We start from the raw sequence: 20279 nt of genomic DNA, 5'->3' as shown, positions 1-20279 counted from the left end.
ACAGCGCCACTTCCGGTTTTCTGGTGGTTTATTGGAGATAGGAGTCTCACGGTCTCTCCTGCCCGGGCTGGCTTTGAACCACGATCCTCAGATCTCAGCCTCCTGAGTAGCTAGGAGTACAGGCGTGAGCCACCAGCGCCCGGCTAGGATTTGTTTTTTTAATGGTATCTTTTTTTGTTGGTTGTGGGGCTTGAACTCTGGGCCTGGGCGCTGTCCCTCAGCTCTTCAGCTCAAGGTTGGTGCTCTATCACTTGAGCCACAGCACCACTTCTGGTTTTCTGGTGGTTCATTGGATATCAGAGTCTCATGGACTTTCCTGCTCAGGCTGGCTTTGAACCACGATCGTCAGATCTCAGCCTCCTGAGTAGCTGGGATGACAGGCGGGAGCCACCGGCGCCCGGCCTTAATGGTACCTTTATACTTGAAATATTTTAATCCTCCTCTTCACCCCCTAGTAATATTTCCTCCCCCATGAATCCCTCCCACCAAATTGTCCCTGTTTTCTACTTATGTCCTATCATCTGCATCTTCATAACCACCATCATTTTAGGTTCAGATTCTGCAGATTAATGAAGGCATGCAAAATTTAGCGTGTGTGCGTGCATGCGTGTGTGTGTGTGTGTGTGTGTGTGTGTGATTACTGAGGCTTGAACTCAGAGCCTGGGTGCTGTTGCCTACCTTTTTTCAAACTCAAGACTGGCACTCTACCACTTGAGCAACAGCTCCACTTTTGGCTTTTTGGTGGTCCATTGGAGGTAAGAGTCTCAGACTGTCATGCCTTGACTGTCTTTGAACCTTAGTCCTCAGATCCCAACCTCCTCGGTAGCTGGGATTACAGGCGTGAGGCACCAGTGTCCCCCTAGTACTGACTTTGGGAGTTTGGCCCATCTCGCTGCATTTCTCTCTCGGCGACAGTCTCGCTGGAGAATTGTTCCGGACCCCTCCTGTGCCATTTTCATTTAACCTTGATGTCACCAGGTGATGGGTAAGCTAACGCAGGGACTCCGTGAGGAGGTAACTTGGCCCGATTCCGGTTTTTCCTGAGTCCTGTGGGTTCTTGTTGACATGATCTTCTTTCTCTTGCAGCAAGCTAGTAATTTAGCCGACATGGACAGTGGAAATATGGAAAAAGTCATTCGGGATGAGAACATTAACCTGTACCTGTGGGCAAACCTCAAGAAGAATCCGAGGTAGCGGGGGGCCACCCTTCCAGCGGCCAGAGCTTGGGGTAGGACGGCAGCCACTGAGGGCTGGAGCTGCAGGCCGCCAGGCCGAGCTCCGTCACACACTGACTCTCCCTCAGATGGCTTGACAGGTGCACACTTAGCGCAAGTAAATTCTGTGAAGCCAGGGCAAGGCCAGGAGCCGGAGCTGAAGCCACCAGAGCCCAACACGCTTATAATCGAACTGCTACCTCCACTGAGCCAGCACACAGCGAGCAGGGCTGAGTGACAAGCCTGAGTTCAAGCGCTACCACAAAAGAGACACAGACACACAGACACTACGGGAAAGAGAACATGATTGTGGAAGTACAAAGGAGAAGGATGACATCAGCCATTTGGTGCAAATGCCGCACCACCTGCTGGGCACGGGCGGCTCAGCCTGTCATCCCCGCTACTGGGGAGGGAGGCTGAGGTCTGAGGATCGCGGGTCAAGGCCAGCCCAGGCAGGAAAGGCCATGAGACTCTCATCTCCAGTGAACCACCAGAAAACCTGAATGGAGCTGTGGCTGTGGCTTAGGTGGTAGAGCACCAGCCTTGAGTAAAAGAAGCTCAGGGACAGCGCCCAGGCCCAGAGTTCAAGCCCCAGGACTGACACACACACACACACACACACACACACACACACACACACACACACACACACACACACCCGGGAAGGGTGGGTTTCCCGTGGGAAGATGCACTGTGAGACATGAGTGTGAACTCCACCCGGCGTGGGCCCGGGGCTCACGCCTCCTCTCCCCATGGATTCTCCACAGGAACAGAAGTGTCCGCTTCTCCGAGACACAAGTAGGATTTGAAATCCCGAAGATCCTGGCCACGAGCGACATCGCCCTGCGCCTCCTGCACACGCGCTATGACCACCTCACCCCTGCGATCCCGGCCCTCGCCCCCAAGGAGGAGGGCCCTGTCGAGGCGGAGCCCAGCCAGGGCTTGCTGGACACCCAGGACGCCAGCCCGCAGGACCAGGAAGCAGAGAACCGGGAAAGCGAGCTCACATTAACTCAGGAAGAGGAGAAAGAGGCAGAAGAACAAGTCAAAGCCAAAGTGCAAGTGGTAAGGAGCAAGTGCTGAGCGCCGCTGGCTCCCGCCTGCCATCCCAGCTGCTCAGGAGGCTGAGGTCTGAGGATCGCAGTTGGAGGCCAACCTGGACAGGAAAGCCTGTGAGACTCTTCTCTCCCATGAGCCACCAGAAAACCAGAAGTGGTGCAGTGGCTCAAGAGGTAGAGCGCCAGCCTTGACTGAAAGATCATTTAAAGAGTTAAAGCACAAAAGTCTCTCCACGAGAGAATGAGCCAGGTGGCCTCTTAAAGCCCAGGCCACCAGGGGGCGCACAGTACCATATCTGAACTCGTGTAAATGGATGTCTCTAAAATACACATGCAAGTATAAATTTGATCATGTATGGTATGTAATGGCAGGGCCGGGCAGGTGGCTCAGTGGTAGAGTGCTCACCTGGCATGTGTGAAGTCCTGGGTTCGATTCCTCAGGACCACATACACAAAAGTGGTGCTGTGGCTCACACGGTAGAGCACCAGCCTTGAGCCAAAGAAGCTCAGGGACAGCGCCCAGGCCCTGAGTTCAAGCCCCAGGCCTGGCAAAACAAAAAAACAAATACCCAGGGTTCAAGCACTCAATATTGACACAAAAACAGCAAAAACAAACAACAAACAATAGCATGTAGACTATATACTAATACATTACCGTACTGCATATACTATAGTTATCATGATTATATATAACGTGCACTACTTTATTTATCACACGTTTATGATCTACTATGAGGGCTTCAGCATGATCTTGCTATTATTGTTCTTAGAGTTTTCTAGAGAATGACAGCTGCATAATTCTGGTCTGTGCACTTACATTGTCCACGATAATTAAGGGAGAAAAGCCAAGCTCTGGTGGCTTTGTGTATTTATGTATTTATTTTTGGTCCAAGGCCAGGACTCAGGCTTGGTGCCTGACGCTTTTACTCATTGGCTAGGCAGCTACCAACCGAGCCGAGCCTCCCACCCCAAGGATTACCTCTTTCTTTTCCTTTTTCTTTTGGCCCATGACCCAGGAGTCTCCCAGCTTGAACCCTAGCTGCCCAGGAGGCTGAGACCTGGAGGAGGCTGGAACTCAGGGCCTGGGCGCTGTCCCCGAGCCTTTTGTGCTCAAGGCTAGCGCTCTACCATTTGAGCCACGGCTCCACTTCCAGCTTTTTTCAGAGCTTAACTGGAGATGAGTCTCATAAGCTTTTCTGATCAGAAAGGTCTGGGAGACCTCATCTGCAACTAACTAGTAAAAAGCTGGGCTCCAGGTGTGGCTCGAGCAGTAGAGCATCAGCTGTACGAAAGAAAGCCAGTTGAGTATGAGGCCTGATCAGGTTCTGATGTGGGGAGGAGAAGAGGGAGGAGAAGAGAGGGAAGGGGAGGGGAGGGGAGGGGAGGGGAGGGGAGGGGAAAGGAGAGAAGGGTTGAAGTGAGGAGGAAAAGGAGAGGGAAGAGGAAGAGAGAGATAAACTTACCCGGAGAAAAGATCCATTTCTTTGATCCCATATTATTTGGGCCGAACCATTTCTAGACGGTCCTGGGGCTTGAACTCAGGGTCCGGGGCTGTGTTCCTTGGCTTATCATTTCTCAAGGCCAGCACCCTACCACTGTGAGCCACAGGGCCACTTCTGGGTTTCTGGTGGTTCATTGGAGATCAGATTCTCATGGAGTCTACCACCTAGTCTGGCTTCGAACCTCCGTCCTCAGCTCTCAGCCTCCTAAGTAGCCAGGATGACAGGCGGGAGCCGCAGGTGCCTGGCTTTGGGCTGAATCTTCTTGCCGTCGTCTCTCGGATCAGCAGGAGAGGAAGCAGCTCTGGACAGGGGCTTTGGAGATTTACGGCCTTCTTGTGGTCGTTGTGGAGAAATGAAAATCCACGAAATCATGTCATGTTCAGCTGGTGTTACACTCCATTCTGCTCTGGGCCTCGCAGACAATGCTGCAGGGTGATCGGCTCCCCCGGCTAGTATACACGGTTCAGGAGAAACCAAGATAAATTCAAACACGGAAAGTAACCGCATAGCAACAGATGACACTGCAGAGGATTAGAGAAGATTCATCTGGTGATGACGTGTGTGTGTGTGTATGTGTGTGCATGCGTGTGCACATAGCACGTGCCAACGCTGAGGCTTGAACTCCAGGCCCAAGCGCTGCCCCTGAGCTTTTTTTGCTCAAGGCTGGTGCCCTACCACTTGAGCCACAGCGCCACTTCCTGCTTTTTGGTGGTTCCTCGAAGGTTAAGAGTCTCACAGACTTTCCTGTCTGGGGCTGGCTTTGCACCTTGATCCTCAGCTCTCCACCTCCCTCCCGAGTAGCTAAACTTATAGACACGAGCCCCCAGCATTTGGCTCTAAGTATATTTTATTACAAAGTTTAGCCAGCTGTCTCAAAGCTACAAAGCTATTGCTCTGAAAATGCGGTCTTGTAATTTTGAAGCCTCTACTTTAGAGGCTATATTTGAGTTTCACTTATTTGTCTGTTCATAATACAGCTTATGTGTCTATCTACTTCAAACGGCAGAAATAACAAATAGTCATAAAATAGCAGTGCATCTGTAGCTCGCCAACAAAAGCTTCTAGTGTGGTATGACTTTTCTTTTTTTTTCATATTTGAAGCCAGGGAAACAGAAGTGGGGCTCAATTGGTAGCTCCCCAGCCCTGATTGTAAAAGCTCAGGGACCACACCCAGATCCCAAATTCAAGCCCCAGATCCAGCACACACACAAAACCTCTAGCCAGGTCCTGAGATCTGAGGATCGTGGTTCAAAGCCAGCCTGCGCGGGAAAGTCTGTGTGACTCTTGTCCCCCATGAATCACCAAAAAACTGGAAGTGGAGCTGCGGTTCAAGTGGTAGAGCACCAGCTTGAATGGAAAAAGCTCAGGGACCTTACCCTGTGTTCAAGCCCTAGGACCAGCGCATGCATGGACACACACACACACACACATTGTTGATATCCACGTTTCTTCCAGAGCAGTGTGGGCCCTAGAGTTAAGATGGCAGACATGGAAGGGAACAGCAGAGGGCTGCCCTTGGGCCGAGTGCACCCTGTTGATCACCACCCCCCCTGCCCCCATCTTTGTGTTTCTGTTTTTCTCTTTTGTAGATTTCTATCGCTGAAGACCTAGAAGCCATGAAGAATGCACTGAAGAAGAAATTACTAAGTGACAAAATATTAGAAGGTATTCTAAACGCGCTGGTCAGAGGGCGGCTGTGTCCAAGTTTTCTTCACACACACACAGAATAATGCAGGGCTCAGTGCTGCTGGCTCCCGCCTGTCATCCCAGCTACTCAGGAGGCTGAGATCTGAGGATTTGCGTTGGAGGCCAGCCCCGGTAGGAAGGTCCATGAGACTGTCATTTCTAATTAACCAGCAAAATGCTGGAAGGGGAAGCGTGGCTCAGTTGGCACAGTGCCAGTCTTGAATGAAAAACAATTAAAGGACAGTGCCCAGGCTCTGAGATCAAGCCCTAGCACACACACACACACACACACACACACACACACACACACACACACACACACACACACACACACACACACATATTAATAGTGACGACAATTTAACATATATCAGGAAAAAGGATTTGACTCTGATGGTAGAGGTAGGTCGACCCTCGAACCCCTTCCCATGTTCAGCCTCAGCCTCCAGCCATGTTTGGTCCTGTTGCACAAGCTCACAGGAAAACCGGAATTTTACACTATCTTCAAGGCCAAGCACGGTGGCTCACACCTGTAATCCTAGCTAACTCCCCCAGGAGGCTGAGATCTGGAGATTGTGGCTCTTCATCTCCTATTAACCAGCAAAAGGCTGGAAGTGGAGCTGTGGCTCAAGTGGTAGAGCACCAGCCTTGAGCCAGAAAGCTAAGGCTAGTGCTCAGGTTGTGAGTTCAAGCCCTTTAAGGTGTGTGCATGCATGCGCGCTCGCACGCGCGCGCGCGCGCGCGCACACACACACACACACACACAAACATCTTCAATTTATAGGTAGTAATGTTTTGGGTCTGATAAGAAATGAATCTAACAATGAGGAGTTAAAAAACTAAAATTCACACCTGTTCACGTCCCGAATCTGGCAGGCGCAGTGCTTCAAACCTGCCAGTCCCTGGGTGCGCTCCCTGCGCTTTTCCATTCAAACGGCCCCTTGAACCATGACTCCACTTGTGGCTTTTTTTTTTTTTTTTTGGAGATTAATTGGAGAGAGGATTCTTTCCTACCCAGCCTGGCTTTGAACTGCAGTCCTCAGATGTCAGCCTCCTGAGTAGCTAGGATTAATGGTCTAAGCCACCAGTACCCAGTACTGGCCTTATTTTATTGAAAAAACAAACAAACCTGTAATTTCATATGTGAGCCAACATTTACGTTTTAATGTTTACTTGTTTTGCCTCTTGGATTCTTTGCCCTATGATGTCCAGTTTTAAGGAATTTGCTACTTATCACGTGTGTGTTACGCTGTTTTATAAACGCAATCAGGGCTTGCTGCTCACTTCCATTGGGATGATCCTTGCACAAGGACAACAGGCCAGTTCATGCAGGGCTCCGTGTTGCTCACATTATTTTCATGGTAACACACACTTACGCTATTATTCCTGAAGAGTTAGCAGATCCTCTGTCTAGATCACCCGCTCCCGTGGACGCTAGGTCTGTGTGAGTTCATGTTTGGCTGGGGGTTCAGTACAAGCTCCCTTTTCTAGGAGTAGAATTTTTTCATTCACTCCCCCCAATGCAAAGACATTGCTGGGTACAGTGGCTCACGCCTGTAATCCCAACTACTCAAGCGGCTGAGATCTGAGGATCGGGACCTCCAAGGCAGCCTGGGCAGGACATGCTCCGGCACTCTTATCTCCTATTACCTGGCAAAAAGCCGGAAATGCAACTATGGTAGAACACCAGCTCGGAACAAAGGGGCGAAGGCACAGCACCCAGGCCCCCAGCGCCCAGGCCCCCAGCTCCCAGACCCCGAGCTCCCAGGCCCCGAGCGCCCAGGCCCCCAGCTCCCAGACCCCGAGCTCCCAGGCCCCGAGCACCCAGGCCCCGAGCACCCAGTCCCCCAACTCCCAGGCCCCGAGCACCCAGGCCCCCAGCTCCCAGGCCCCCAGCTCCCAGGCCCCGAGCTCCCAGACCCCGAGCACCCAGGCCCCCAGCTCCCAGACCCCCAGCTCCCAGGCCCCCAGCTCCCAGACCCCGAGCGCCCAGGCCCCCAGCTCCCAGGCCCCCAGCTCCCAGGCCCCCAGCTCCCAGACCCCGAGCGCCCAGGCCCCCAGCTCCCAGGCCCCGAGCTCCCAGGCCCCGAGCACCCAGGCCCCGAGCACCCAGGCCCCCAGCTCCCAGGCCCCCAGCTCCCAGACCCCGAGCACCCAGGCCCCGAGCGCCCAGGCCCCCAGCGCCCAGGCCCCGAGCTCCCAGGCCCCGAGCGCCCAGACCCCCAGCTCCCAGGCCCCGAGCTCCCAGGCCCCGAGCACCCAGGCCCCGAGCTCCCAGGCCCCGAGCGCCCAGGCCCCGAGCTCAAGCCCCAGTGACGGCCCGCGCGTGCGTGCGTGTGTGCGTGCGTGCGTGCGCCCACCCACACGTCACGGTCTGTTCCAACCCCGTGTGCACGTGCTTGCCTTCAGCCCAGAAGCTCCTGGTGATGAACGACTCTGAAGTGCCAGAGATGAAGGACGCCTTGGAGGTGAACCTGTGCCAGTTCTCGCCGCTGGGCGGCGTGTTCTACCTGGACATCCTGCAGCTGCCCCCGCTCTGCAGGCCGGCCAAGGGCTGGATGATGGTGGAGGTAGGTCGGCCTCGAACCCCTCGAACCCCTTCCCACATCCGACCCCCCCTCCCCCCGGCCTCAGCCTCCAACGACGCTGGGCCCCGCTGCACCAGCTCACAGTCCCCGGAGGCTGAGGCCTGAGGATCGCGGCGCTAAGCCGGCCTGGGCAGAGAAGCCCTGGAGACGCCTCCTCTGTTAACCAGCCAAGGGCTGGAGGTGGCGCTCGAGTGGCTCCAGTGGCTCAGGGCTAGCGCTCAGGTCCTGAGTTCAAGCCCTCTAACGAGCATGCGCGCGCACGTGGTCTCACACACACACATCTTCAGTTTATAGGTAGTAACGATTGGATCCGATAATAAATGGATCTAACAATAAAGAACTTAAAAACTGAAGTTCACGCCTGCTCACCTCGTTGGACTCGGCAGGAGCAGCGGTGTGCAGCCGCAGCTGCGTGGATGGCGGGCCAGCTCGGCTGAAACCACGCAGCCCGCCAGCCCAGCACTGCTGTGCGCACGCGCGGCGGGACCCTAGCGAGGCCAGCCCAGCACTGCTGTGCGCATGCGTTGCGGGATCCGCGCGAGGCCCAACACTGCTGTGCGCACGCGCTGCGGGACCCGAGCGAGGCCAGCCCAACACTGCTGTGCGCACGCGCGGCGGGACCCGAGCGAGGCCAGCCCAGCACTGCTGCGCGCACGCGCTGCGGGACCCGAGCAAGGCCAGCCCAGCACTGCTGTGCGCATGCGCTGCGGGACCCGAGCGAGGCCCAGGGCCTGCAGTTGGCAGGCTGCGCTCGCTCTGAGGCCGGTGTTTCTCGCTCAGACTCATGGCCAAGGGCCGTGGGGCACATGGCGCTGTGGGCGCGGTCCGTCCTGGGGCTGCTGCTCTAGCACTCTGAGCCACAGAGCCGCTGCCGAGGCTGGCCTTGAACCACGATCCTCAGAGCTCAGCCTCTTGAGCGGCTGGGATGGCAGGCGGGAGCCCCGGGTACCTGGCTACATAGAGATTTTCCCTTGTCCTCTCCCCCCAGCTAGTGTTTTTGTGGGTTTTGGGTGGTGGTTCTTATTTTCTGCCAGTCCTGGGCTTGAACTCAGGGCCCGGGCGCTGTCCCTGAGCTGCTGTGGCTCAAGGCTGGCGCTCCACCACTTGAGCCACAGCGCCACTTCCTGTTTCTTCTGTGCACGTGGTGCTGAGGACTCGAACCCGGGGCTTCATGCATGTAAGGCGAGCACTCTACCACGGAGCCGCCTGCCCAGCTCCAACAGTTTTTGATATTACTCTTCCTCTTCTCTGCCTCAAAGATCCCCCCAAACCAGTGGTACACTGAGGCAGGCATCTCTGTAGGGTTGATGCTGAGGGGAAGAGTCCTTGTTCTCTCCAGAGAGAAGACCAGGCTGAGCGGGCACGTTTCTAGGATTCACCCAGACCGTTCTCGAATTTTCTGGAGTCATCTAATGGTACCACGCCGTGCCCTGCCGTGTACTCACACCTGCTCCCCCCACGTGTCCTCCTCACCTCATCATCTTCATTTCCGGTCTTTTCTCACACTTGTGACCTGGCCCCACCTCCCAGATGCATCCCTGCTCCGTCCAGACAGAGCCTGCGCCGGCCTCGCCCGCGAAGCCGCCCCGGCCCCGTGCCCTCCTGGCCCCCAATCCTAGCTCCTTCTCTGCTCAGCGCAGGGCTTTGCACAGGGCTTTGGCTCCGAGCGGTACGCACCTGCCCAGCCAGCTCCACGGCCTGACGTCAAGACCCAGTCGCACAAAGCAGAGGCTTCGCAGGGCCGCTGAGAGGAAACTCACCATAAGCCATAGTCCATAGAGCCACATGCCCGGGGCTCACGCCCGACATCCCAGCCTCTCAGGAGACACAGCTGAAGGTCCTGGTTTGAAGCCAGCCTAGGGACTCTTACTTGCAATGAGCCACCCAAAAAGCCATAAGTGGAGGTGTGGATCAAGTGGTAGAGCGCCAGACTTGATCCTAAAAGCTACAGGACAGTGCTCGGTCTGTGAGTTCAAGGCCCAGTACCAACACACACACACACACACAGATTCTGAAAAGAATTTATATGATCACACTGAAATGTCATTATCTTTTGTCTTTCAATATTGTTGTGGCATTGTCTTAGTCAAATCTGTAGATTTAAGGTCACACCGTAATCCCAGCTACTCAGGAGGCTGAGATCTGAGGATCATGGTTCAAAGGCAGCCCTTGGGCAGGAAAGTCTGTGAGACCTTTATCTCCAATGAAACCACCAGAAAGCCAGAAGTGGAGCTGTGGCTCAAAGTGATAGAGTGTTCAGCTTGAGCAAAAGAGCTCAGGGACAGCGCCCAGGCCCTGAGTTCAAGTCCCATGACCGACAAAATAAAGGAAAATGAAATCTGTCGATCAGAGAACCTGTAAAACCAGATCTTTCTGTTGAACAGCAGGGGAGGCTGGGAGGGAGGAAGAGTGGGTCAGATTAAAGTGTGTGTGTGAAATACCGTGATGAAACCCCACTGAAAATTAATACACCCCTAGATAAAGACAATATGGGAGGGCTATCCATGCCGACCTTCAAACTCTACTACAGAGCTATAATAACAAAGACAGCATGGTACTGGCACAAAAACAGACCCGAAGACCAATGGAACAGAATAGAAGATCCAGAAATAAATCCACAGGCCTACAGCCAGCTGATACTCGACAAAGGAGCCAAAGACATACAATGGAAGAAACACAGCCTCTTCAACCACTGGTGCTGGGAAAACTGGGCAGCCACATGCAGAAAACTAAAAGTGGACCCCAGCCTATCACCATGCACCAACATCAACTCAAAATGGATTAAAGACCTTAACATTAAACCTGAATCTCTGAAACTACTGCAGGACAGAGTAGGAGAGACACTTGAACTAATAGGCACAGGAAGGAACTTCCTGAACAGAGTCCCAGGGTCACAACAAGTTGGAGAGAGACTCGACAAATGGGACTACCTTAAAATAAAAAGCTTCTGCACAGATAAAGCTATTGCAACCAAGCTAGAAAGACAACCAATTGGGAAAAAATATTTACCAGCAATATATCAGACAAGGGGTTAACATCCTGTATATACAGGGAACTCAAGAAACTAATCCCTCCCAAACCTAACAAACCAATTACTAAATGGGCAAGGGAACTAAAGAGGGACTTCTCAAATGAAGAAATAAAAATGGCAAAGAAACACATGAGGAAATGTTCATCATCCCTGGTGGTGAAGGAAATGCAAATAAAGACAACCCTGAGATACCACCTTACCCCAGTCAGAATGTCCCACATCCACAAATCAGCCAACGACAAATGCTGGAGGGGATGTGGAGAACGAGGAACGCTATTACACTGCTGGTGGGAATGTACACTCATACAACCACTTTGGAAAGCAGTCTGGAGGGTCCTTAGAAAGCTAAAGATTGACCTCCCTTACGACCCAGTCATACCACTTCTAGGCATCTACCCTGAACAACAGGAACCAATATACAAGGACACGTGCACCTCCATGTTTATTGCAGCACTGTTCACAATAGCTAGGATATGGAAACGACCCAGATGCCCCACCACAGATGAATGGATCCAAAAATTGTGGTATCTATACACAATGGAATATTATGCAGCCATTAGAAATGACAAAATAATGGCATTTGCAGGGAAATGGATGGAGCTAGAAGGAATCATGTTGAGCGAGGTAAGCCAAGAACGAAGAGACAAACAGTACATGGTCTCCCTGATAAGTGGATGCTAAATCCAAAATGTTAGGTGATATGACAAAACTAACAGGACTTAAGAAACAAAGAACTCCCACTCATCTGGTTGAACCACTACCAAATATCCCCATGCTGCTGATCACATATATGGTATATAACATGTGAGCACCGTTATATATTACAGACTGTGATAGACAATTTGCTCCAGGAAAGTTAGAATGAACTTGTGACTTTAAATGAGCATCATCATTCCACAATACTGTGAATTTCTGGAAATTATGTAATCACTTAATCACAATCAAAAAAAAAAAAAAGACCTCGGGGAAGGGAGGGAGGGAGGGGATGGTAGGGGGAAAACAATGGAGGGGGTAACAATGTTCAAGAGGAAGTGTACTCATTACCTCACTCATGTAACTGTAACCCTCTGTATAGTATCTTTACAATAAAAAAAATAAAAAAAAAAGAAAATTAATACACCCCTAAAGCGGGAATGGCGGGAATGTACAGAGCCGGTTGGGGGGTTATGTGTAGTAGAGTGTGGCGGAGGGGGGAGCGGGTAAAGAAGATGGGCTGTGATGGGAATTCATGGGTCCACGTGTGACCGTGGAGTCGTGGGGAGAGAGGGGACTGGTTGCGGGGGCAAGGGGATGGATGGGGTGGGGCGAGTCTGGTCAGGAACAAGTCAGTGACCCCCCCCCCAAACAACTCACCAGCCAGAGGAAGGCCTTTATCTCCCCAGCACGCGTCTGTGTGTGTGTCCACTGCTCTTCTAACATGCTGCTGTTGTGATCCTTTTTAACAGCTGCTCAGAGGAGGATTACAGAATTTTCCGTATCCTCCAGAGTCGGTGGAAGAGCTGGATCCGGAGAACGCCTTTCCGCCCATCGAAATCACCCTGCAGCTCCCCGAGAACATCATCTTCTTCGAAGAGCCGATGGTCGTCAGGTGGGACGCCGAAGGTACAGTGGCGCTCGACCCTGGCGCTGATCCCCGTGTCATTAAACCAGAGCTGGCGCTACCCAGGAAGCTGAGATGGGGAGGATTGTGGTCCACAGCCAGCCGGGGCAGGAAAGTCCACGAGACTCCAGTTAGAAGTGGAGCTGTGGCTGTACGTGTAGAGCCCAGGCCTTGAGCTCCAGGCCCTGAGTTCAAACCCTCGCACTGGTAGGATAACAGGAAGGGAAGAAGCAAGCAAGCAGCTGGGCACGGGTGGCTCCCGCCTGTCAGCCTAGCTCCTGAGGAGGCCAAGATCTGAAGATCGCAGTTCAAAGCCAGCCCGGGCAGGAAAATCTGTGAGATGCTTATGTCCAATAAACCACAGAGAACAGGCTGGAAGTGGCACTGTGGCTCAAGTGGTAGAGCGCCAGCCTTGAGCCAGAGAAGCTCAGGGACAGCGCCCAGGCCCTGAGTTCAAAACCCCAGAACAGGCAAAAAAAGGAAGGAAGGAAAGAGGGAGGGGGAGGGAAGGAAGAGAAAGCAAGGAAAAGACAAGATGGTAAATCCTTACATAAACCAGGATTTTTCTTCCTTGCATCTTTTTATGCCAACTTTTGCTGCTGCTGTTTTTTCTCTTTTGAGATACTGGGTTTTGAACTCAGAACCTTCTGCTTGCTCGGCAGACGCTGCACGCTGAACCCCACCCTTTGCCTTTTTGTTTTGTTTTTGTTTTTAATAGGAACTTTTTTCTCTGGCCCGGGCTGGATCACATCCTCCAGTTTATTCTTCTCGTGCAGCTGGGATGAAAATTGAATCCCATTAGACCTAGCATCTTCCTGGTTGAGATGGGGGGGGGGGGGTCTCAATCGCGTTTTGTACACACTGACCTCCAACCTTGATCTTCACATCTCAGCCGCTCAAGTCGCTGGGATTACAGGCGCGAGCTACCTTGCTCAGCTTCTTATGTGCTTTTGACAGAGATGAACACAAGTTGTGTTTTTAAACGGATTTTATTGGCTTTTCTTACCCTTAAGATCGTCATGTCCTCCATAGTCTTTGGCTATATTATTAATGGCTTTTAAAAAGGAAATGAATGAAAGAAATGATTGTTTGAAAAGCCCAGACAGGAAAGTCCATGAGACTGTAAGGAGCCAGCAGTGAGCTGTAGCTCAAGCGGCAGAGCCTGTAATTCCAGCTAATCAGGAGGCTGAGATGTCAGGATCCAGGTTCAAAGCCAGCCCCGTAACGTAACGTGGTAGAGCAATAGCCTTGAGCCAAAGAGCTCAAGGACAGTGCCCGGGCTGTGAGTTCAAGCCCCACAACCAACCAAAAGCAAAAACAAAAACCCACAACAACTGAGGGAGCGTTTGAGGCATTAAATTCAGGTCCCAGTACCGGCATGAGAGAAAAGCACCACACAAAGCAGGCGGCCTCACACACCCGGAAATTCCCGGGGCAGTTTTACGCGTGCGTGCTCTCTTTCATAGCGAAAGATGAATGCAGTGCCCTTCGTCCCGTCATTCTCAAGGTCAGTGCTGGAAGAAGAACGGCATCAGCGACGTGTATTACAAAGAAGAAGACAAGCTCCTGTCCTTCAGCCTGGAGGTGCCCGGCCCCTTCACCCTGGTCCAAGACGCTCACATAAACATGCCCTACCTGTCGTGGGAGATGGAGCCTCTGGACCTGAACAGAGTCCTCCTGACGGTGACCACGGCGTTCACCGAGTTCCAGATCCAGATCAAGGTAAGACTGCCACGACCTGACAGTAGTGAGTGAGCCCTGCTCTACACAGGACAGAACCCCAGCCATCAGGAGGCTGAGATCCCAAGGCCACCATTCAGAGGCAGCCTGGGCAGGAAAATCTGTGAGACTCTTAGAGACAGTGAGCCACTCACAAGCCACAGGCCACAAGCCGTGTGGGGGTTGGAGGCATGGCTCAGTTGGTAGGGCGCTAGCCGATGAGCAAAACAAGTGTTACCAAGTTATCGCGTTCAAGTCCTGGTCTCAGGCCAAAAAACCACCAGCTAAACATGGAGCTGTGGTTCAAGTGGCAGAGAGCTAGCCTTGAATGAAAAAGCTAAAGACAGGGTCCAGGCCCCGAGTTCAAGCACACAGAGACACATACGCACACGTGCACATTTATCTATATGTGTATATATCTATATATATAAACTTTATAAGTGCATATGAAGTATCCCTTGAGCGGGAAATGCCCCATTTCTAACTGGGGTCTGGGGAGAGCAGTACCACTTAATCTTTGTGGCTGCCAGCTGGGGCAGAGAAGTCCGTGAGCTATCACTGATGAGTGACTCACACGAGTAGGTCATCCTCCGTAAATGGTGCACCCTACATTCCCTGGGGATAGGTCAGGGACCAGCCCACCAGCCTGGGGCTGGCGTGAATTCCCAAGGGCCTGGCGCACCCTAAGGAGCCCCCTGGCCCCTTAGAGAGCCCTTGGAACCCCCTGTGAGGTGGCTCTCCCTCTGAGAACCTCTCTGTCACAAAACACACAGCCCAGCCGGGCCCCGGGGCTCACGCCTGGCATCCCAGCTACTCAGGAGGCTGAGATCTGAGGATCGCGGTTCAAAGCCAGCCCAGGCAGGAAAGTCCATGAGGCTCTGATCTCCCATAAACCACTCAGAAAACCGGAAGTGGCGCTGTGGCTCAAGTGGTAGAGTGCTCGCCTTCAGCTGAAGAGCTGAAGGACAGCGCCCCGGTCCCGAGTTCAAGACCCACAACCAACAAAAAAAAAAGAAATAAAATAGCAGCAATAATAATAACTATATAGAAGCCGAACCTGGAGCAATAGCACAGCTATCATTGAAGGTTTTTAAAATTAAAGCTGCTTTTTTTTTTCTCTTGTTTAAACTTAGGAAAACCTCTGTATGCTATCTTCAGTCAAGCTGAAAGACCAAAGGCCAGTTTCCAACCTGAAAGGCAAATGGCTGGCTCTGATCCCCTTCATTACTGCGCTGAAAGAAGTTGGGCTGAATATCTTCCCGACCCGATACTCTCATCTATATGTGATTATCAACAGTAAGGCAAGCGCGAATCTCTCAAACTTATTTGGACATTGTTGCCTTTAGCTATACCATGAGTTGTAGGTCTTGTTTGTTTGTTTTTAACAGTATTGGGATTTGAAATCAGAGCCTTGTGCTTGTTTGGGGTGGTAGGCTGGTGCTCTTCCACCTGAGCCATGCCTCCGGGCTGGCATTTTGCCAGTTGTCTTGGAGATGGGGTCTTGGGGACCTTTCTGTCCAGGCTGGCTTTGAACTGTCCTCCTCTGACTCTGCAAGCCTAGGATGACAAGCTGGTGTCGCACCTGTTTGATATTGTGAGTTCTATATGGATTATATTTGGGAAGGAAGGAAAGAATAAGCAAGAACAGAAATTCAGAGTTTGCTCAGCTGAATGGTCTTCCTCATGCACTAGACCAGTATACATACGTATTACAGTCTTCATATTCACCAAAGGAGCAAGCTTAATGCAAAAATGTCCTGAGCTCCTCATTTTGTATCATTTCTTTCCTTTTGTGTGGCTAAATGGGTGGAAGGTTTCTTTTCTTTTCTTTCCTTCCCTTCCTTCCTTCTTTCCTTCCTGTCTCTTTCTCTCTTTTTCTCTTTCTTCCATCCCTTCCTTCCTGTCTCTCTCTTTCTCTTTCTCTTTCCCTCTCTCCCTCCCTCCCTTCCTTCCGGGTGCCAGTCCTGGGGCTTGAACTCAGGGCTTGGACACTGTCCCTGGGTATTTTTGCTCAAGGCTAGTGCTCTATCACTTGAGCCACAGCTGGGAGGGGAGGGGAGCAGCTCACAGACTTTCCTGCCCAGGCTGGCTTCTACCTTGCTGGGTAGCTAGGATTACAGGCCTGAGTCACCAGGCCTGGCAGAACGTGTCTTAAAAGGGTAAATAAACCTGTGCATTCTCTTAATGGGGATAATTATATAGCCACCAGTGTGCACATAAATGCATAGGCTAAAACAAACATACACACACACATATAAAACCAGCGAGGCGCCCGTGGCTCCTGCCTGTAATCTCAGCCACTCAAGAGGCTGCACTCTGAGAATCAGAGATGAGGCCAGCCTGAGCAGGAAAGTCCATGAGACTCTGATCTCCAATAAACCACCAGAAAACCAGAAGTGGTGCTGTTGCTCAAGCGGTAGAGCACCAGCCTTGAGCTGAAGAGTGCAGGGACAGCGCCCAGGCCCTGAGTTCAAGCCCCACGACCGACAACAACAACTGAATGAGCAAATGGGTCCTCGTGTGAGAATAGCCCACAGGGGGCCAAGGTGGAGGGGACTCAGGTGGCCCTTCAGGGTGTCTGCTGTGTCCCGTCCGCAGGTGGCTCTGGTGGAGGTCAAGGCCTACCGACAGATCGCCCTGCTGAGCCCGGCCTTCGCCTTCGGCTGGAGCAAGTGGAACGCAGTGTGCGACTCGCAGAAGGTGGTGTTTAAGGTGGGTGCGCCTCGCAGGCCCCAGACCCCGCACGTCACAGGACAGGCCGGACACTCTGAGCCAGCTGTGATCCCCAAGTCCTCAGAGGGGGTGTCTGGCCACTTACCAGCCAGCAGTGAGCCCCAAGTCCTCAGAGGGGGCGTCTGGCCACTTACCAGCCAGCGGTGAACCCCAAGTCCTCAGAGGGGGCGTCTGGCCACTTACCAGCCAGCGGTGATCCCCAAGTCCTCAGAGGGGGCGTCTGGCCACTTACCAGCCAGCGGTGATCCCCAAGTCCTCAGAGGGGGGGCATCTGGCCACTTACCAGCCAGCGGTGAACCCCAAGTCCTCAGAAGGGGGACATCTGGCCACTTACCACTCGCAGTGTCCGCCCGTGTCCAGTGTCGCTGGCGCCCGTGGCTCCCGCGGCCAGCCCAGCTGCTCAGCGGGCTGAGGTCTGAGGTCGAGGCAGGAAGGCTGAGACCCCTGACTCCCCACCCTCAGCGAGTGGAGCTGCAGCTCGGCCCCCGCTCTCCCCCAGACCCGGGCCCCTTGGCCCCCGCTCTCCCCCAGACCCAGACCCCGCGGCCCCCGCTCTCCCCCAGGCCCAGACCCCGCGGCCCCCGCTCTCCCCCAGACCCAGACCCCGCGGCCCCCGCTCTTCCCAGACCCAGACCCCGCGGCCCCCGCTCTCCCCAGACCCCGCGGCCCCCGCTCTCCCCAGACCCAGACCCCGCGGCCCCCGCTCTCCCCAGACCCAGACCCCGCGGCCCCCGCTCTCCCCCAGACCCAGACCCCGCGGCCCCCGCTCTCCCCCAGGCCCAGACCCCGCGGCCCCCGCTCTCCCCCAGACCCAGACCCCGCGGCCCCCGCTCTTCCCAGACCCAGACCCCGCGGCCCCCGCTCTCCCCAGACCCCGCGGCCCCCGCTCTCCCCAGACCCAGACCCCGCGGCCCCCGCTCTCCCCAGACCCAGACCCCGCGGCCCCCGCTCTCCCCAGACCCAGACCCCGCGGCCCCCGCTCTCCCCCAGACCCAGACCCCGCGGCCCCCGCTCTCCCCAGACCCAGACCCCGCGGCCCCCACTCTCCCCAGACCCCGCGGCCCCCGCTCTCCCCAGACCCAGACCCCGCGGCCCCCGCTCTCCCCAGACCCCGCGGCCCCACGCTCTCTCCCGCAGCCCCTCTGCCTCTCCCCAGGCCCCGCAGCCCCGCTCTGTCTCTCCCCAGGCCCCGCAGCCCCGCTCTGTCTCTCCCCAGGCCCCGCAGCCCTGCTCTGTCTCTCCCCAGGCCCCGCAGCCCCTCTGTCTCTCCCCAGGCCCCGCAGCCCCTCTGTCTCTCCCCAGGCCCCGCAGCCCCGCTCTGTCTCTCCCCAGGCCCCGCAGCCCTGCTCTGTCTCTCCCCAGGCCCCGCAGCCCCTCTGTCTCTCCCCAGACCCCGCGGCCCCCGCTCTCCCCAGACCCCGCGGCCCCACGCTCTCTCCCGCAGCCCCTCTGTCTCTCCCCAGGCCCCGCAGCCCCGCTCTGTCTCTCCCCAGGCCCCGCAGCCCCGCTCTGTCTCTCCCCAGGCCCCGCAGCCCCGCTCTGTCTCTCCCCAGGCCCCGCAGCCCCGCTCTGTCTCTCCCCAGGCCCCGCAGCCCCGCTCTGTCTCTCCCCAGGCCCCGCAGCCCCGCTCTGTCTCTCCCCAGGCCCAGGAGCAGGCGCCCGGCCAGCCCCGCACCGCGGACTGGGCCCTGCTCCTGTTCAGCGGCCAGCGGGCGCAGCGGCTGACGCTGACGGAGGACAGCGACGCGTTCTCGGAGGCCGTGGAGGACGGCACCGAGTTCCACTCGAGCCTCTTCCACATGGTCAGCGACTTCGCCTCGGCCGACGCCCTGGACAGGATCCGGGCCGGGGCCGGCCGGCACGTGGACGCCGTGTGCCAGCTGCTGCTGGCCACGCGCCTGCTCAGCTTCTCCTAGGGGCGGGGCCTCCCCAGGGGGCGGGACCTTCCCGGGGGCGGGGCCGGCCGGCACTGCTGCTGGCCAGGAGGCTGCTGAGCTTCTAGGGGGCGGGGCCTCCCGGGGGCGGGGCTGTGTGCCCTGCCGGGGGCGGGGCCGGTCAGGGCCGTTACCAATGACCAGCGGCCGCGCCCTGCGCGCTGCGGAATCCACCCAATAGCATTGCTGACGCCTCCTTCGCGCTCACGCCGGTGCGGCTTCTGCTTTTTGCTTGGAAGGTGTGGCTCCATGTGTGGCGGTGTCAAGCCGTGCGTGTGTGTCAGTGTGTAGGTGTGCACGCGCGTGTGTCAGTGTGTAGGTGCACACACAGGCATGTCTGTGTAGGTGTGCACACGTGTCTGTAGGTGTGCACACGCGCCTGTCAGTGTGTAGGTAGCCGTCCACGCTGGCTATGGAATGGATCTTTATTTGGATACATTTGGGGAAGCCATGGCCGTCCTCCCTGAGGGTCATCCCGCTGGGGAGCACTGGGGGAGCACTGAGGAGCCTGGGGAGCACGGGGAGCACTGAGGAGCCTGGGGAGCACGGGGAGCATGGGGAGCACTGGGGAGCATTGGGGAGCATGGGGAGCACTGGGGAGCACTGGGGAGCAGTGGGAGCACGGGGAGCACTGGGGGAGCACTAGGGAACACTGGGGAGCACTGGGAGCATTGGGAGCACTAGGGAGCACGGGGAGCACTGGGGGGAGCACGGGGGGCACACTGGGGAGCACTGGGGAGCACTAGGAGCATTGGGGAGCACTGGGGGCACACTTGGGAGCAGGAGGAGCACTGGGGAGCACGGGGAGCATCGAGATCAGCGCTCCTTCAACTCTAGCCCGGCGCAGGGCCGCGGCGGTGGAGTCCAGGGCCGCCGTGCGGGCGATCACGTGGGCGGTCACGGGGGTCACATGGGCGGTCACGCGGGCGGTCACGCGGGCAGTCACGCGGGTCCCTGCGGGCCGGGCGCGGCCTCGGCCGGCCTCCGCAGCCACCACCCGGCCAGGACGGCGCAGGCGGCCGCGGCTGCGCACAGCGCCAGGAGGAGCCCGCGCCGCAACTGCGCATGCACCGCTGCGCCCAGGGCCAAGCGCGCGCGGCCGGCCCAGGAGAAGGCGGGGCCCGAGCTGCGGACACGGGGCTGCGTGAGCAACGGCCGGACCGACCGACGGACAGACAGCATGCCTGGCCGCCCCCTCCCGGCCCCCTCCCGCC

At 55.7% G+C, this 20279-nt stretch overlaps 2 protein-coding genes across 10 annotated transcripts in view; one reads left to right on the top strand and one right to left on the bottom strand.

The window, feature by feature from the left end:
* Dnai7 (dynein axonemal intermediate chain 7) overlaps positions 1 to 19056 on the top strand; it is a 29934-nt gene extending 10878 nt beyond the window's left edge. For 5 of the 7 annotated variants that reach the window (XM_070011799.1, XM_070011798.1, XM_070011795.1 and 2 more), the window contains 9 exons: positions 1087 to 1190; positions 1982 to 2279; positions 5364 to 5439; positions 7870 to 8030; positions 12525 to 12681; positions 14187 to 14401; positions 15532 to 15699; positions 16997 to 17110; positions 18745 to 19056. In XM_070011799.1, coding sequence (XP_069867900.1) covers positions 1087 to 1190; positions 1982 to 2279; positions 5364 to 5439; positions 7870 to 8030; positions 12525 to 12681; positions 14187 to 14401; positions 15532 to 15699; positions 16997 to 17110; positions 18745 to 19047 — 1596 coding nt within the window. In that variant the 3' untranslated portion in view covers positions 19048 to 19056. The remainder of the gene's footprint in view (positions 1 to 1086; positions 1191 to 1981; positions 2280 to 5363; positions 5440 to 7869; positions 8031 to 12524; positions 12682 to 14186; positions 14402 to 15531; positions 15700 to 16996; positions 17111 to 18744) is intronic. The other 2 variants (XM_070011797.1, XM_070011800.1) reach the window with 2 other exon arrangements.
* A 420-nt stretch (positions 19057 to 19476) lies between these two features.
* Irag2 (inositol 1,4,5-triphosphate receptor associated 2) overlaps positions 19477 to 20279 on the bottom strand; it is a 36558-nt gene continuing 35755 nt past the window's right edge. For all 3 annotated transcript variants that reach the window (XM_070011555.1, XM_070011554.1, XM_070011557.1), the window contains exon 19: positions 19477 to 20191. In XM_070011555.1, the coding sequence (XP_069867656.1) occupies positions 20008 to 20191 (184 nt within the window). In that variant the 3' untranslated portion in view covers positions 19477 to 20007. The remainder of the gene's footprint in view (positions 20192 to 20279) is intronic.

Source organism: Dipodomys merriami, unplaced genomic scaffold, assembly GCF_024711535.1.
Source record: "Dipodomys merriami isolate MVZ:Mamm:240054 unplaced genomic scaffold, mDipMer1.0.p SCAF_84, whole genome shotgun sequence".
NCBI lineage: Eukaryota > Metazoa > Chordata > Mammalia > Rodentia > Heteromyidae > Dipodomys > Dipodomys merriami.
This window is presented reverse-complemented; position numbering and strand designations above follow the sequence as displayed.